Source organism: Sciurus carolinensis, chromosome 1 (assembly GCF_902686445.1).
Source record: "Sciurus carolinensis chromosome 1, mSciCar1.2, whole genome shotgun sequence".
NCBI classification, from domain to species: domain Eukaryota; kingdom Metazoa; phylum Chordata; class Mammalia; order Rodentia; family Sciuridae; genus Sciurus; species Sciurus carolinensis.
Window position 1 is genome coordinate 200242042 of NC_062213.1, and position 15634 is coordinate 200257675.

Consider the following 15634-nt stretch of genomic DNA (forward strand, 5'->3'; position numbering starts at 1 on the left):
CCCTGCAAAGACCCTCCCAGGCCAGTTTTAAACCTTGTGTGACACTCTTTCCACCAGACCAGAAGTGTTTCCAAATCCGCGCCTCTCGCTCCACGCTGCTGGCTGACACTGCTCTGGGAAAAGGAGCCAGCTGTGAAACGAAGCTGGGAGTGTCTGCTGTCATTCACGTGTGTCTGAGCATGTGCGTGTGCACACGCTCAGGTACACGTGTGCTGAGTTCATCAAAGTTGCTGGTATTAAAATCCTGCCCAAGCCCGGCCCATGCCTGTCATACCAGCAACTCAGGAGGTTGAGGCAGGAGGATCACAAGTTCAAGGCCAGCCTCAGCAACTTAGAAGATGTTGTCTCAAATAAAAAATAAGAAGGATGTGACTCAATAACATAGTAGTAGAAGGTCCCTTGGTTCAGTCCCCACGAGCAAAAAAAACATCTTGGCCAAGAGAGAGAGGAGTTGGGGGGATGTAGCTCAGTGGTAGAGCACATGCCAGCGTGCGCGAGGCCGCGGTCCTGCCCCCAGCAGCAGCACATGTACCCGCGCACATGCACACGCACGCACGCTAAGCTGGAGAAGGGCAAGCGGGGCAACGCACGCACACACGCACGCACGCACACACGCACGCACGCACGCACGCACACACGCACGCACGCACGCACGCACACTAAGCTGGAGAAGGGCGATCGGGGGGCAGAGTGGCTCAGCAGTGGCACTGGCATTGGTCGCTAGGATCCGGCCCCCAGGACTTCTGTCCCTTGGGAGGGTGGGGATCCCCGGAAGCTCAGGACTGCCTACCCATCATCGCCCTGGCGACCCAGGGCCACCCCCAGCCTGAGCACCCACGTGGCATCTCCCCACCTTCCTGCGTTCACTCTGAGCTCCTGTCCTGGGCCTGGCAGCCAGGCAAGCGTCCCCAACACAGGTCCCTGTCCTCGGCTTGTCCTATCTGCTTGCTGGACAGCCCCTCCCCAAGGCCCCGGGCACACTGCTGAGGAAACGGTCTGCCATCCACCCTCGCCCCCTACCCCCCCATCGCCGTCCCACACCCCTCACGACGCTCCCCAGCACCCAGTCACTCTGTCCCCAGCACCCCATCACTGGCTCCATCCACCCTGCTGCGGCGTGGACCCCAAAGCTCAGGCCTGGCAGGCACTTCCCCGGTGCAGCCACGTTTAGAGCTGGGCTTGGCAAGTGACCGGCTCTTCAGGGCTCCTCCCCGGACTGACCCGCTGGTGGACCGAGCGGGATGGACGGCTGGGATGGTGGGACCCACAGAGGCTGAACCTCCTTCAAGGGAGTGGGCCCCTGGGGGCCGCCCTGGGGCACCCCGCGGAGGCCCCACCCCTGCTGTCGAGTAGTGCTCCCCACTTGGCAAGGGGGAGCCAGGCCGAGGGCAAGGGTCCCACTGCTGTCAGGCACCCGATAAGACCCGGCCCGGAGGAGCTGCGCGTGGGGGTGGGAGGCGAAGGCCCGCCACGCTCCTGACGCCCCTGTCACTGGCTCAGTTCCCGCTTTGGGGACTAGCAGAGCCGCCCGCGCGTGTGAGCACAGGGGAAGATGGAAGCACAAACCCGATGGCGACGGAGGGCATAAGCCTGAACGCAGGGCCGGAACCGGCCAGAGTGACGGGGTGGCCGCAAGCCCACAGAACGCCTGGCCCACCCTCCAGAAGCTCCGGCCTGGGCCGGAGGGGGGAGGGCAACACAGAGGTCAGGGGTCAGAGGAGGGAGCCCCGGCCACCTCGGCGGGAGGGGCCTCTGGGAGCGGGATGCACAGCCCGGCCCCTCCCGGTAGGAAAGTCTGAAATGCGGACGTGCCAGCCCCAGCTCGGCCCTGCAGCGCCCCAGGACCTGTCCACTCCTCTGACCAGGACCCCAGCACCTCTGTGACAGTCGCCTGGCTCCTCAGCAGCGCAAGCCCCTGGCCAGCAGAGCGGGCCACAGACCTCAGGACGGGCGCTCACCCAGCTCTTCGCAGGGGCCAGGGGCAGGTCCAAGGGTTTCCCAAGGGACCGTCCTGTCCTACCTGCGTTAGGTCCAAAGGAGGCCGTGCCTGGCCCGAGGCAGCCCAGGGGCAGGTGGCAGAGCTGGCTTTTGAACCACAGCTGCCCACGGCAAAGCCGGAAGCACCGCCACCCAGCACCTCCCTGACCCAGCCTGCCTGGCCCCGGGGGTCCCTCCACCCTGCAGCTTCTGCCCGGGTAGGACAGCAGGTGGTTGCTGACCAGTCGCTGGGAGGATGACTGACTCGGCCCCCCTGCGCCTCCGGAGTCCGGCCTTCCACCTTGGTACCTGGGAGCTCATGAGACCCGCCACGCCAAGGATGGAGGAGCTTGCGCCTTCATCCAGCAACCAGCAACCACCTGCTCGGCCTGCATGAAGACTCCAGCCCCAACCAAGGAGGCTGGCTCCCGAAGGCTGGGATGGGAGCCCAGGAACCTGCTCCTGACGGGCTCCGTGGGTCTGAGGCCTCAAGTGCTCTGGGAGTGGATGGGGCCTGAGCGTTTGGGCAGGTCCAGCTTGCACCTCCACCTCTCAGCAGCTGTTTGGTCTTGGATAAGGGCCTTTTTTTTTTTTTTTTTTTTGGTTTGGTACCAGGAATTGAATCCAGGGGCACTTAACCACTGAGCCACATCGCCAGCCCCTTTTATTTATTTTGAGACAGGGTCCCACTAAGTTGCTTCAGGCCTCCCTGAGTTGCGGAGTCCACTGGCTTTGAACTTACGATCCTCCTACCTCAGCCTCCAGAGCTGCTGAGACTACAGGTGTGGGCCACCGCACCCAGCAGATGGACAACTTCTTAAGTTCTCCGAGCCTCTCTAAGCAAGGCTTGAGACGCACCTTTTAAAATTCTTAGCCCAGCTCTCAGTTGCAGTGGTCGTAAAGAACGAAGTACAAGCAGCCTGTGTGCGCTTGGAACCCGTTCTAACAGTCCAAACACCCCGGAGCCGGCTCCAGTGGTCAGGGCCGGCCTTCTGGGCAGTCGACTCTAAGGCCAGGCGCCTCTCCAGGTTCCTTCCACTCAAAGGGCTGGAGGCAGCTCAGCCCCTGCTCCAGCCGGCCCAGCCTAGTCCTGACACCTCCTTGACTGGCGGGACTGAGTCATGGAAAAAGTTAGCTCTCCCGGCTGCGTGCGGCTCACCTCTCCCACCAAGCCCACAAAGGCCCCTTTCACGTTTTCTGGAGGGGAGGGAAAACACTGTGGGGCCCTCCTCCCAGGCCTGGACGTGAAATTTCAAACTTCACCCTGGAGTTAGAGTCCGTAGCTCTTGCCCCAAGTAAACAGAGAGGAGGGCGCCCAGGGTGAAGGATGCGGGAGTGAGGAAGGATGTGTCCCATGCAGTTCTCACCGGAGCCACAGGGACCGAGTGCGGACCTGCACACGGCAGCCTGGTGCCCCTGTGCCCTGTCTTCCCTGGGACTTGTGGGCAGGGCATCCGAGCTGGGAGCTCCTCTCTGGCAGCTGATGCTGGGGGCAGTCTGAGGCTCAGATGCCAGACCCACACCCCACATCCTGAAGGGAAACCAAGTAGAAACAAAGCCACCACCCACCTCTGGCCAGCCTCAGGGTCTACCAGTCTCTTTTGACATGTTCACGGAAAACTTGACCCCAAACTCCATGGGAAGCACCTAGTGCGGCCCTGAGTTACTTCCATCTGCTGAGCCTCAGTTTGCCTCTGTGCTGGACGGACACAAGGACACCACTCCCCAGGCTGTTAGGAAAATTCACCGAAAATGTGCACAGGGCCAATATGCAAGCCCATCTGTGTTCTCAGTCTCCTTCGCCCCATGGCCCACCCTTCAACCCAATCACATGCCCAAGGACATGTCACCCAGATGGTCCAGTATCAGAACAGGGTTGCTGGATGATACCTCTGTGCTTTGGTGTTTTCTGCCATGAAAGGGGAGGAAGGAGGGGACTAGGATCTTCGCAAGTCCTTCTAGACTCAGCATGTTAACTTTACATGGAGGGAATGAACCAGGAGAAAAGCATAGTTGGACAGAACTGTGGGCCGCTGGAAGCTGGGACAGCCTGAAGGTGTTGTGCCTGATGTTGGCCACTAGGCGGCCCCAAGGATAACAGATGAGCACAGAGTGCCGGCACCTTCTATGGGGTGCCCAGGCTTCCAGTCCTCTTCACAGGCCTGGTGGGCCTTCCTCTTCCAGGCTGGGATTTCTGTTCCAGTTTTATAACTTCAAAGATAGAAAAAAGCAGTCCCCAGGCTGGAGGCCCACCTTTAGCAGGGTGCTGGGAGCAGAGGAGGCCCTGGGCTGCCTGGACCACTCTTCTGGAAGGTGGGGGATGCTGTAGGGGCCTGAGCTGCAGCCCTGGGAGCCTGGGAACCTATCCTCCACTCTCCCCTCCCTCTTGCCAGAGCGGGGCAGGGTGGGAAGAGGCATGGAGCTGGAGCTGGAGCCCTCCCTCCCGCTTCCTAGCGGGGTAACCTGGAAACTAGGAAGCTGAAGCCCCCGTTGCCAGGTCAGTGGGCGGGTTGACTGTTGGCGTGCAGGCCTCGCCCGGACAGATCGAGTCTGACCTTGCCTTCTCTTCTGCTCTTCCAGCGGTTCCCATTGGCCCCGAAGCAAGGAAGAGCCTCACCTGCCAAACTTCTCCCCAGAACCACAGCGCCTTCGCGCAGGTGAGAAGGTAGTCCCCAGCCTCCTCCTCCCCGAACCAGCTGTTCTCCAAGTGACTTTCTCACCCAGGCAGAGCATCCAAAATACCCGCTCCAGTCACCCTGACCTCTGAATCCGAATCTCCAGAGCCGAGGCCCAGGACGCCCAGTCTGAACAAGTCTAGGACTGGAAAAGGCCGCCCCAGATCACAGGGAGCTCCCTGGCCACTCTCCCTCCTCCAGCCCAGAGAGGTTGAGAGGGGGCGGGAGGCAAGTCCCATCAGCACTTTTAACTGGGGCTGCTTTTTCGGGTGACTCACCTCCCAGACTTCCTCCAAACAGACGACTCTAAATAGCTCAGTCCCACCCTCCAGCAGGGAGACAGCAAGGTGGGTGCCAGACGGACAGCTCAAGGGGGTCCCAAAGAGAGGAGCTGCTCCTTGCATAGCACCGGACTCGGGTTTAAGACGTTTTGTTTACAGTCTTTTGTTATTAAGGAAATTGCTGTCAGTCAAGGTAATTCTAGCTCCGATGAGCAATAAATATGCTCCCAGCTAATCTTATGGGGATTTTATTGGCACCTGGGGCGGAGGCTCCTTTACCCTGCCCACCCCCACCCCCCAAAGCAAAACCCTGCTTCCCAGCGGTCCCCCCCACCCCCGCCCCCAGCACCGTGTGAGTCTTGGATCAGACTTAGAAAGTACACTCTGTAAAGATAGAGGGCGTCTGGGCAAAGATGGGGCGTGGCTTCCTGGTCGTACCTGGAGGCAGGGGATGACCAAGTGACCTGAAATAAACTCTAGGCGACCTGGTTGGATCGAGGCATGCGCGAGTTCCCCGGGGCCTGCCCCGCACGCCGGGGTGGTCACCTGGCCCGGGCCAAGAGGAATGTCTCTGGGAGGAGCCGGCTCGCTGGAGTCGGTTCCAGCGTGTTCGAGTTCCAGCTGCGAGCCCTCAGGGACACCGGCGGCAAGTCCCGGCTTGCAGAGACAGGAGCCGGTCCCAGGAGAGAGCGAGTCGCTGCGAGCCCGTGTGCGCGCCCAGGCGCGCGCCCCGCGACGGCGCAGGGGGAGGGGAGGTCGCTGCAGCCACTCAGAGGAACGGTAGTGAGGCCTCCGAACAACTTTAACTGTCAATCAGACTTAATGGGGTATTAAAAAAAATGGGGGGTGGGGAGGGCCGCCCTCTTGCTCCGCGCCGCAGCTGCCCCGGGAGCGAATGAATAACGCCGCGCAGACGATCCACTCCTCCGATCCACGCGCGCTCCGCGCCCGGGCCCTCTCCAAGTTGGAAAGGACAAAAAGAAGGCAATAAATTCTAAAAGGAAGAGACAGGGAACCGGATTGAGCGGCAACTCCCAGCCTCGGCTGGAAGAGAGGGAGGGAGCCGGAGAGAGCGAGCGAGCGCGCGCGAGGGCGAGCCCTGCACGTAAAGAAACTGACACCCGGACCCCCCACTTCTGCTGCACGTTGCTGGCAATCAGATCGCGTTTAAGCAATTTCCTGAGCCCAAGAATAGCAATGAGTCGGGAGACTTTCGTGGGCTGAAACTGGGAGCTCCAAGCACTTTTCCCCCACTTTTTTTTTTTCCTGGAGAAGGGGGCGCGCTACAATTTGGAAACGACTTTTTTTTTTTTTTTTTTTAATCTTGCACTTTGAAACCGCGGGACTGTGGCCGGGTGCGCGCGTGTGGTTGGTGTCTTTTTTTTTTTTTTTTTTTTCCTCTCCCTGCCTAAACTCCTGTGTCAGCCTGTAAACATTACCTGAGAATTCCCCAGCCGACACGGCTGCTGGGGCAAGAAACTTCTTGTTAGAACGTCCCACCTCCGGCTTCCCCGCCACCCCTCTCGCGGTCCCAGCCTTATAAGACGCTTTTTCTCCTCCCGAGGGTTGACCTTTTTTTTTTTTTTTTTTAAGTCTCCCCCCCCCCCCTTTTTTTTTCTAGCCGGTGCTTTGCATTTGGGGAAAGGTCATTTCAAGAGTGACCAGGTGGGACGCCTCTCTCTTTTATTCGGTTTATTTATTATTGCTTTGGGGCGTTTTCTTTTTTAATTCCTGTTTGTTCCGTCCGGGGAGTTTCGCCCCCTGCCCGGCTCCGCGGCGCGGAGGATGGTGTGGAAATGGCTGGGCGCCTTGGTAGTGTTCCCTCTGCAGATGATCTACCTAGTGGCCAAAGCGGCGGTCGGACGGGTGCTGCCCGCCAAGCTGCGGGACCTGTCGCGGGAGAACGTCCTCATCACCGGCGGCGGGAGAGGCATTGGGCGACAGCTCGCTCGCGAGTTTGCAGAGCGCGGCGTCAGAAAGGTAGGTGGGCACGGCCACTCTTGGGAGTGGGCGCTGAGGGTCAGGGGCCTCTGACGCCCGAGTGCCCCCACCTGCTGCGGCCGCCGGATCCCTGGCCCGGGAGCTGAGTGGCTGGCCACCCAACCCCCCTGCGCCACACGCAAGTGCTGAGCTCCTCGGTTTCACCTTGTAAATTTGCCGGCACCGACTGTCTCTTTTGGCAGGTCGGGAGCTGATGGGCTCCTGTGGGATCGGTGTCTGGCTGGCTGCCCCCACCCTGAAACTTAGGAGACTCACCCATTCTCCACGTGTTGTGGACCCCCCCCCCACTTCGCCTTCCCCCTGTGCCACCACCCAGGAGGGCAGGGTATGTGCGCTCAGGGGCAGAGCCCTAGCCGCCAGCTAGCTGGCTTGCTGTTTTCCTTGGCAATCCCCTTCCCAGCCCCAACCTGGTGGGCTGTAGCTCTAACCACGCTGGAGAGGGGGTACTTGGTTTGGGCTTGAAAAGGAGGAAGAGGGTTGTGGCAGTCCAGGCACCAGGAGGCCCAGGTGGAAGTCAGGAAAGAGGAGGATGGGGTAACCAGCAGCTGATAAAGAGTCCTTGTTCTCACCTTGGACCCTGTCCCCTCCCCCAGCACAGCCTCCCAGAGGTGGGGAGGTGGCCCCTTGGGGAGGGTCCTGCTCGCTGGGCACTGCCTTTAATGTTTCTCTGGGCCCAGCACCTCCTGTTTCAGTGTTCTGAGACCTGGTGCTGAAGGAGTGGGGAGGGTGAGCCGGCTGTCACCCCAGTCCTAACTCAGGCCAGGCTGACTCACCCAGTGACAAGAGCAATCGAGAGAGGGATTTGAGGCCGGCAGGCCAGGCCGTCTCTAGCCGGCTCTGTGAAGAGGAAGATCGAAAACAGGGAATTAGCTTGAAACTTAAACTGTTGTGAACCAGGGGGGCTGAAAGGGCCAGCAAAGCCAGCTGATCTGACATGGAGCCACATACCTTGGGGATTAAGTAAATATGTACTGTAGAAAACCAAACCTGCATGTAATTCCAGGTTGCTTTTGTTTTGTTAAATACTGCCCTGAGATTTACAATCCCTCCGGGGTGGCTCGGACTGGGACTGAACTTTGGAGTCTGAACTATCAGCCAAAGCTGATTGCTGATTAACTCTTCCCTAGCCAGGCTGGCAGGGGCCTGTCGCCACCGAGCTAGTGGGGGGCCAGCTGTCCAGGACTCCCTCGTCTCCTTGGGTGGTTTGGACAGCTGCTTGACCTTGCAGTTGGAAGGGGAGTTCCGAAGCGTTTTTAACCCTTGGACTCACGGAATAAGAGGAAGTAAGAGTTGCTCTCAGCAGTTTTACTTCCTTGCCTGGATGCCCCTCGGCAGGGCTCCCGCCTGAGCCCTCCGCAGAGGGGGATCGGAGGGCAGACTGGGGAGGGGATTGTTTGGGACAATTGCGTGTGATTGTCATTCCTTAGCTGTCTGCATCCCACAGAGACTTCTGAATCTTCCAGCTGGCCAAGTCCTGAGGCGCTTGTAACTAACTGCAGTAGGCATGGGGAATTTTGGGTCGACCTGGAAAAACTTGACGGACTATAAACAATCCTACACTGCCAGAAGGCTCTGGTATGGGAGCGGGTATAACCGTGCAGGTGGAGCCTGCCACTTCATGCACTGGAAGCCACGGCCCACCTGCCTTGGAAGGGACACTCTCTTCCAAGAAATAAGCCTAGGGCCATTTGCAAATGTGTCTTAAATGGGTGGCAGGGTCACCGAACAGGATCCACGGGGCCTTGCAGAATCCCTGGGCCATTCATACTGGGTTCAGCCGGGACCAGGCAGGATGACCTAGGGCTCCCTGTGGCTCATAATGATCTGACCCATTACTGGAGCTGCTTCCTAATGAGGCTTCCGCCTGCTGTCACGGTGGGCAATTTGGAATCCCGGCTCCTTGCCCGAGTGCTTCTGGGGCCAGTGAGCACACTTTGGGACAACCCCCAAAGCCAGGAGTGTTTCGAGGATCGGTGGCCTTGGGGACAAAGGACCAAGTGTTGTAGGAGTTGGGAGTTTACAAGCGAGACAGCTGAGTGGGCTGGGGACAGGAGTGAACAGTGGGCTTGAGGGTGGTCCAGGAGCACTGGGTGGGTCAGCACCCCTGCAGCCTGCAGTGCTGATCAGTGGGCAGGTGGCCCTGCCTGAGAGCCCTCCTTGCCCAGATCCTGGTGGGACTGAATCTGGAGGGGAGAGGTCCCCAAAGGGGAAAGAAAGGAGGAGTGTTAGTGCCCCTCCAAAGAGCTGACATGTCCAGGAAGAGGGGAGTGACAACCCATTTTCCCACAATGGCCTTGGGGGAAATGATTCGGAGATGCCAGCGAGTGGTAGCCAGTGAGTGGTAGCAAGTCCCAGGCTGCAAAGCTGATCCGAATGAGGATTTTCTTAAAGGGACACAGACGCTTCAGAGTTCGAAAGTTCCTAACCAGAAAATAGCAGTCCTCACGCACAAGGTCCCAAGGTGAGCACGAGGTCAGGGCCTGTCGCCTTTAGGGTCTCCCAGGGGAAGGGGCTTGCTGGGTCATCCCTACTGGACCCCTTTTTAATTTTCTGTGCCCTCCTGGAATTCCACCACAGTTTGCACGAAGCTGGTGCCCATGCCCTGCCTTTGGTCCCATATCTGGCAAGTGGTTGGTGAGAGTCCTGGGCCGGGAGGGCAGGCCTGTGGCCCAGCGCCCCGCAGCGGGCTCAGGGCCTGTGTGGGGAGGTGGATGAAGACACTTGAACCTGCATTAACAACCCGTGGCATATAGCCCTGTTCCCGAAGCCCCAGACTCGTCCTTCAGGTAGATCTGTGAATCCCTCCCACTCGGCAAGTCCCTGTCCTTCCGCTCCTAGCCCTGGAGGCTGCCCAAGCCCATCACTCCCTTGACGGCCCCCAAGACTCTGCTCCCAAGCCTGCCCACGGGGTCTGGCAAGTGCTGACACAGCTCTGAGCCTCTGAGGGTGCAGCAAAGATAAGCCAAGGGGGAGACATGGCCGGGGCTTACGGCACAGAGGCACAGGTCGGGGTGTGTGTGTGTGTGTGTGTGTGTGTGTGTGTGTGTGTAGGCTTCCTGTGGCCCCCGTAACAAATCACCACAAACCAGGAGGCTTACTGACCATAGAGGACCCAGGGAAGGCTATTCGCCCTCATCCCTGGTTTTCTCAGTCATCAGGTCCCACTGAGTGAGAGAGAAGCAGCCCTGAGTTAGAAAAGACCCAGTGCCCTCTCTCCAGGGACGCCCGCAGCCACTCCCAAAGCCCCAACAGCCACCAGGTAGCTGTCTGCCTGCCAGTGACGTTTCAGTTCTCGTAGAATGTTCCAACCTGGAGATTTCAAGAGAACGAGGGGCCTGGCTGCCTAGCCGGCCTGGGGGGCAGCGTTTCCTGCTTGTTTTGTTGGTCTTCTTTCTTCGCACTTAACCACTGGGCCACATCCCTAGCCCTCTTTATGTTTATTTATTTTTTTTATGCCTCTGTTTTATTTATTTGTTTTCATGTGGTGCGGAGGATCGAGCCCAGTGCCTCACATGTGCCAGGCCGGCGCGCCACCACTGAGCCACAACCCCAGCTCTTTATGTTTTATTTAGAGACAGGGCCTCACTACGTTGCTGAGGCTGGCTTTGAACTTGCAGTCCTCCTGCCTCAGCCTGCCAGGCCACTGGGATTACGGGTGTGCACCACGGCACCCGCCCTCTCTGACCTTGTTTTGGCTTCAAGTTCTTCCCCTTCCCTTTCTCTTTCTTTCCGGACCAACGCATGCATTTGTCGCTGACCGCATGGGGCCCTTCTGACGATTCAGACACTAGCCCGCTCACATGTATCATTACAGTTTCTTTCTCTGGTCCATTTTCATCTTACCTGTTTGAAGCCCCCACTTTGGGTAACTGATTTATGAGAAGGTGTATTTATGAGAAGGTGTCCTTCTACCCAGGACATCCGAAAGGCCTTATCACCACCACGGACCGCTACACACTTTTGAGCTTTGCGTGGATGAGAGACAGCGATGTCATAAGCCGGATAAATAGTGCATTAGTTTGCAGTCAGTGCCAAGGAGGAGGCGAATGCGGGCAGCGGGTCAGAAATGGGAGGGGGCTAGAACGGAGGCAGGGAAGGCCTCCCTGAGCCAGGGACGTTGGGGAAGATCCCAGGAAAGGGCACAGTGGGGAGGGAGGGAACGGCATTCTGGGCAGAGGGAGGAGCAGAGCCTCAGAGGAGAGCATGTGCCAGGTACTGGGGCCTCAAAGCAGCCAGCGTGGCTGGAGCAGGGAGCCAGGGGCCAGGGGGAGGCAGGAAGGGCAGAGCGCGAGGCTGAGAGTCGGAGCCGCGGGTCCGCAGACCCAGGAGCGGCTTCGGCCTTGACGTTGAGTGCCCCGGGAGCCCGCGCGGGGTTTTGAGTGCAGCAGAACGTTACCCCAGGCTGGGGGGCTCGCCCGCCTGGTGGAATGGGGAAGCAGGTGGGGGTCAGAGCCGGCAGCTGGGCTTCTGTGGCTCCCTGGGAACCTCACGGCGACCTGGCTTCGCCGTCTTCTGGGAGCTCGGGCTGTGCGCTGGGTGCCGGGCTGGAGTTTAGAAGGCGCGATGGACTCCTTCAGAATCTCCGTCAGAGCGGCTGCGGGGAATGCAGGCGGCTTGGGTCTGGAGTGGGGTGTCTGCTGGGTTGTCCTGCCCTCGGCAGGTCCTGGTCTGTTCCTGCCGGAAGTCGGTGAGCAGTGACGGCCAGCTGCGGGGTAACCCAGCTCTGAGGCATTGTGACGATGTCTCGTCAGCCATTGGTGCTGCAAACCTGACGTTGGAGCTGCCACGGGGAGCCACGGAAACCGCGTTCTCTCCTGTGGCACTTGGCATTCCTGGAGTGATGTCCTTCCCCAGGTTAAGAAGCTTGTGTCGCTTTGGGAGGAGTCTCTCAGTGGCCATAAGGCTTAACTGCCCCCGAAAACAAAATATATCCCACGGTGTCGGGCCCAGAATGAAAGCGTGCATCTCTGTTCTGCTTGGTCAGAGAGCTTTTCCGCGGTCAGTGTGGTTCGGGCCTTGGGTAACTGAAGGTGTGCAGGTAGCAGGCCCAGGTGGCTGAGGACTTGAGGACTAGAAGCCACATTGGCCTGGGTGGCAGGTCCTTGGGAGTTTCGTTGACGACCTAAAAGGTGGGAGATGATATCAGCTCCCGTCCAGTATGGTGCAGGCCCGAGGCCTGTTCCAGAAGGTTCTGGAGGGCAGTACCAGGGTGGTGGGAGCTCAGCAGTGTAGACCTGGCCCCGCCACAGGGGTGTCGCCCTGCCCTGTGGAGCTTTCTGCAGATGACCAGGCTGCTCTTCATGCAAACACCTTGTGGAGGTTGGGTTCTGGGTGACCTTGTGAATCCCTTGCACTCCTCAGAATCCATGAGTCATCATCACCAGAGTGACATCTGTGACAATAACCTGGACAGGAGGAGGGGGCAGGCGAAGCAGAGGACACCAGTGTCAACTACCATTAGGGCAAGACGACCCTTCGCAGCATGACCTTACCAGAGTGCACACTGGTTTTCCTTGATCTGTCGTTTTGGAGGTGCCAGAAATGACAGATGTGGGTAGGAGCATGTTCCCATCCTCACCTGAACTTCAATCCTAACTTAGTTCCCCACAGCTTCCGAAATGGGTGCTGGTGGCTTCTTTGGGCTCCTGCGACTGGGGTGGTCCACACAACTGTGGTCGTGTGAATGGCCGGTAGTCACACGATCATGGTCCCAAACATGTCTGGCACTGGACATGACTGGGACATGGCCGTTGTGCTGTGTGGCCGTCACACATGCGTGATGGGGTGACATGCATGCCTCCGGCTCTGCAGGATGGTTGGGGGGCTCCTGACCTCGGGCAGGCGTGGCTGGTGGTCATCCCTGAGTCGCAGTGGCAGGGCGCTTGCCTAGAGGCTGACCCTGGACCCGGATGCCGAGCCTCGGAACTCGAGCTTGCCCACTGGGACAGATACTCCCAGTGGGCCCAGCCTGCCTCTGTCAGGGTTATGGAGAGGTCGAGAGACGAACTATTAAATCCTGGAGCCTGGCACGCAAGGGCCCTGGAGAGAGGTCGGCAGGCAGGACGTGCGGGGACAGGATGCAGGCAGGGTGCAGTCAAGTCCGTGTTCACACACATACTCCTCCTCCGAGCGTGAGCGGCAGTACTTGCACAGAGTCGATGGGATGCTGGCCAGAGGATGGAGGCGGCCGCAGCCACCAGGGTTTGTTTTAAAGGGTCAGCGGATAGGAGAGCAGCCCAGGTGAATCTCCTTTTGACAACTAGCGTAGCGCCTTGGAGCTGCAAGGATCCCCACGGAGGGAAGAGTGTAGGGCCCTCCAAACAAACCCAAGGTCACCACTGAGCCGGACCCCTCGGAAGTGACCTGAGTGCTTTGATGTTCGGACAAGGGGGAGGTTGCTGCGCCTGAAGGAAGTCCCGAGAGACTGGGCACCCGGGGGGCAGCAGGAAGGCCTGGTCTTGGCTGGTTGTGGAGCCCCCCATGGATCTGAAGAACTCTGACCCCAGAAGAATGACAGTGACACTTCGAAGTGTCCATACTTTTAAGGCGCCCTCCTAGTCCCCGCCTGTCCCAGGCTGAGCAGGCTGGCCGGGTCCCGTCCGAGTCCTGCAGCAGAGATGCAGGCCCCAGAGTGGGCCGCGCATCAGGGCCGGACACACTCTGGAGTCCCGTGACTCAAGCCGGGCCGAGCTCAGGGTGGACAGTAGAGATTAGTGGTTTGTGCTCAGGGCCAACAGTGGTCAGCCTGGCAAAGGCCTGTGGGTCTAGGCACTGCTTCCAGAAGGGCGACCTTGAATCCCCTTTGTTCAGAGGCCTCTCAGAGAAGGGACTGGAAAAGCACTTGATGGATGAGGGCTGTGGTCATTTTGTCCACCCTGGACAGCCTCCTGGGGAGGTGTGTGTCGTCCTCACTGTCGCCTGCCCGTGTCTCACTTCTGCCAGCATCTGAGTGCCAGCAGGCCTGGGCAGTCCACACCAGCCGGGGCTCCAAGGCCACGTTTTCAGTCTGGATTCCAGAGCACGCTGGGGCCCGCCCAGGATGAGGGACTGGAACAGGGGACTTTGAGGGACCTACCTCCACCTAACCAGGTCGACTTCACTTCTGGCTTTATTTTATTGTGAGACAAGGTCTTGCTGAGTTGCGGAGGCTGGCCTCGAACCCGCGATGCCCCTGCCTCAGCCTCCCAAGTCGCTGGAATTACCGGCGTGTGCTACCTCTCCAGAGTTCCTCATCTGTAGCTTAGAAGTCATGTCGTTTGGTGGGTGGGGACAGCATGGCTTTAAAGAGAGGACAAGAGGGAGGCTAGACAGCAATTCTAGGGTGTCCGCGTGCCCTCTGCCCACACACGCGCTCCGCCGCGTTCCTCCCTCCTTCCTGGTTGCTCCAGGACGATGGAGCTCCTGGACTGAGGGACTCTGCTCCGCTTGCTCCTCTGCCCCAGGAGCAGGCCCCACTCCCACCCTGGCGCGCGGCCCCAGCGCCCCTCCACACTGGCAGCCACCCGGGAGAGTGCGACCTTGGGCAAGTGACGGTCTCTGGACCTCGGTTCCCTCACCGGAAACTTGAAGGTGTGAAGATTTAGTGAGAGGGCTCAGATAATCCTCCCAGGTCATCGAGAGGGCATCTGCAAGCAGTGATGGCTCCTGGGGTGGCAGTCCCCTCCCCCGCCCCAGAGTTGTCTGCCAGGCACAAAGGGCAAGAGGCAAAGGACCCACCCGCCTGCCTCGCCCCCATCCTGGGATCAGCCCAGCAAGGAGAGGGTTCTGCCCACCAAGCCCTTGGGGAACCTTAGCCTTCGGCCCCTTCTAGAAGTTTGTGGGAGGATCTCAGAGCCTGGCATCTCCCCTCCCACTTCAGGCCTCAAACCCTGTTGCCATGACTGTTGACAGCGGCCACTTTCCTCATGGGCAGGAGCTGGACCGATGGCCCAGGAGCCAGGACTGGAGAGGCTGGGGTGGAGGCCAGGCCTTCACTGGGTTCCCGGCTGCTCAACCCCTCACCACCCAGCTTCCCCTACACAGTGCATTAGTCACTTGCCTCTCTGTGTCCAAGTAGCTCAATTGGCCAGGTCGGTCTGTGGTGAGGCCAGGTCAGTCTGTGGTGAGGCCAGGTCATGGGTTGCCAGGGCAGCCCACCATGCTTTGTGGCTACTTGTTTGTCTCTTCTCCCAAAGATCGTAAGACAGAAGCGGGCAGAGGCTGTGTTCCTCTCACCCAGCAGGTAGGGTCGGCACCTAGCACAGTGTGCGGTTCACAGTAGGGTGCTTACTTGATGCTTGTTGCCTGACTGAGTGCATGTCCGACCCGTCGCATCTAGTGAAAGCCCGTGTTCACTGAGCACCTACTATATGCCAAGGACCCTGCAAGGCATAAGCTTCCAACATGGGCACCATTACCGTACTCTTTCTGGTTGACTCAGGATGTGCAACTTAAAATCACAGCTCAGAAGTGACCAGGTGAGACTGAAGAGACAGGGCTGATAACCCCTAGGAAGGCTGTGCAGAGATGGCCTTAGAGGCCAGGGAGCCTAGCTGGTCACTCAACCAGCTCCCCGGGCAGGTTGGAGCTGTGCTTCAGTGGCTTACGGACCCTCGGACCCGAAGGTCCTGGCTCCAGGGGCTCAGATGGTACTGTCCAGGCTCAGCCCCTCTGCTGCAGTCCCCGCTCACCTCGGGGCAGACTCCTAGTTTCCCATCCCCC

At 59.3% G+C, this 15634-nt stretch overlaps 1 protein-coding gene across 1 annotated transcript in view; it reads left to right on the plus strand.

Annotated features, from left to right (window-relative positions):
• The first annotated feature begins 6341 nt into the window (after positions 1-6341).
• Positions 6342-15634, plus strand: part of Dhrs3 (dehydrogenase/reductase 3) — a 36090-nt gene continuing 26797 nt past the window's right edge. The window contains exon 1 of the mRNA XM_047516625.1: positions 6342-6913. Within this exon, the coding sequence (XP_047372581.1) occupies positions 6719-6913 (195 nt within the window). The 5' untranslated portion in view covers positions 6342-6718. The remainder of the gene's footprint in view (positions 6914-15634) is intronic.